Here is a 1,247-nt window from a genome sequence, read left to right as displayed (position 1 = left end):
GCGTTTGGGGTTCCCAGGGCAGCCACACCTAATGGACACTTGGGGAAGAAGGTCAGCAAGTGGGTTTGGGGGAGTGGTTTGGGCTCCTGGACACCAGGATGCCGGGGTCCTTCTGCACCAGAGTTCAAAGGCCTCACCCAGACCTTCAGCAATAGGGCAGGCCCAGCAGGAGGAGCAGGAGGAGCAGGAGGAGCAGGAGGAGCAGGAGGAGAAAGTGAGTGGCAATCTGCTGTCTCCAAGGCAGCTCTTCTTGGCTCAGGGTCCACTTCAGCAGCAGCAGCCTCCAGAGGACTGACCACTGTCTCCTCCACAGCAGCTGGAGCCACCTCCACAGCAGCTGGAGCCACCTCCACAGCAGCTGGAGCCCCCAGAGGGCTGGCTGCAGCAGTCAGAGCTCCTGTGTCTGAGGCGATGGGACCTGCGGGGCCTGTGGTGGCTCAGGCAGCAGCCACCCCCCCCAGAGCTGTGGCCACAGCAGCCACCACCCCCAGAGCTGCAGCAGCTCCCACACCCAGAGCTGACACTGCAGCAGGAAGAGACTGGAGGGCACTTGGGGGGACACTTTGGGGGGCATTTTGGGGTGGGGCACTTGGGAGGGCACTTGGGGGTGCACTTGGGAGGGGGCTGGCACTGCTGCTGGTTCTGCTGGCAGGACATCTTGGCGGGAACTTCAGGAGCTGAGGGAGAGTCAGACAGCAGGTCAGCCCCATGCCAGAGACCACCCTGCCCCTTTCTGATTTTTTCAGCTTCATTTCTAGCCCCTTTATTTTGATGACTTGATTAATGTAGTCTGAGATAACTAAGCACTGGAAGTTTATTTTTCTAATAGTTGCTCAAATGTTCTGATATCCTCTCTTTTGAACGTAATGTTCTTATGAAATACCTCAACTCCTTATAATCAGAAAACTGAGGCCAAAAGATGTTAAGGAAACGTTCTCAACATCAAGCATCTATTATGTGAAGGTATTCCATTGCAGTTATAGCACAAGCATCATGGAGACAATCTAACAAGGAGTTTAGAAATGAAATGATTTCTTTAGTGAAAACAGTCATTCCCTCTTGGAGATCTTCCTAGTCATTCTTGTCCTGCAGGCCATATAAGTTCACAATTGCAAATAGCATGTTGGAGACTGTGGCCTGGGAGAGCTATCTGAGGAAAAAGATTACTTCATGCAAGCTTGCACCCAGACCCCTGACCTGGCCCAGGGTTCTGGTGTTCTCGGCAGACACCTCAAAACTAATATTTC

At 53.2% G+C, this 1,247-nt stretch overlaps 1 protein-coding gene across 1 annotated transcript; it reads right to left on the bottom strand.

Moving 5' to 3' along the window:
* Positions 1-267: 267 nt before the first annotated feature.
* On the bottom strand, positions 268-657 carry LOC123804597 (late cornified envelope protein 1A-like). The gene has a single exon (XM_045816958.1). The coding sequence runs from the start codon at positions 655-657 to the stop codon at positions 268-270; it is 390 nt and encodes a 129-aa protein (XP_045672914.1).
* Positions 658-1,247: the final 590 nt, after the last annotated feature.

This window comes from Phyllostomus hastatus, unplaced genomic scaffold (genome assembly GCF_019186645.2).
Source record: "Phyllostomus hastatus isolate PE091 unplaced genomic scaffold, TTU_PhHast_1.1 phas_scaffold_216, whole genome shotgun sequence".
Taxonomy (NCBI): domain Eukaryota; kingdom Metazoa; phylum Chordata; class Mammalia; order Chiroptera; family Phyllostomidae; genus Phyllostomus; species Phyllostomus hastatus.
Note: the sequence above shows the minus strand (reverse complement) of the source record. Positions and strands in the feature narration are given on the sequence as shown.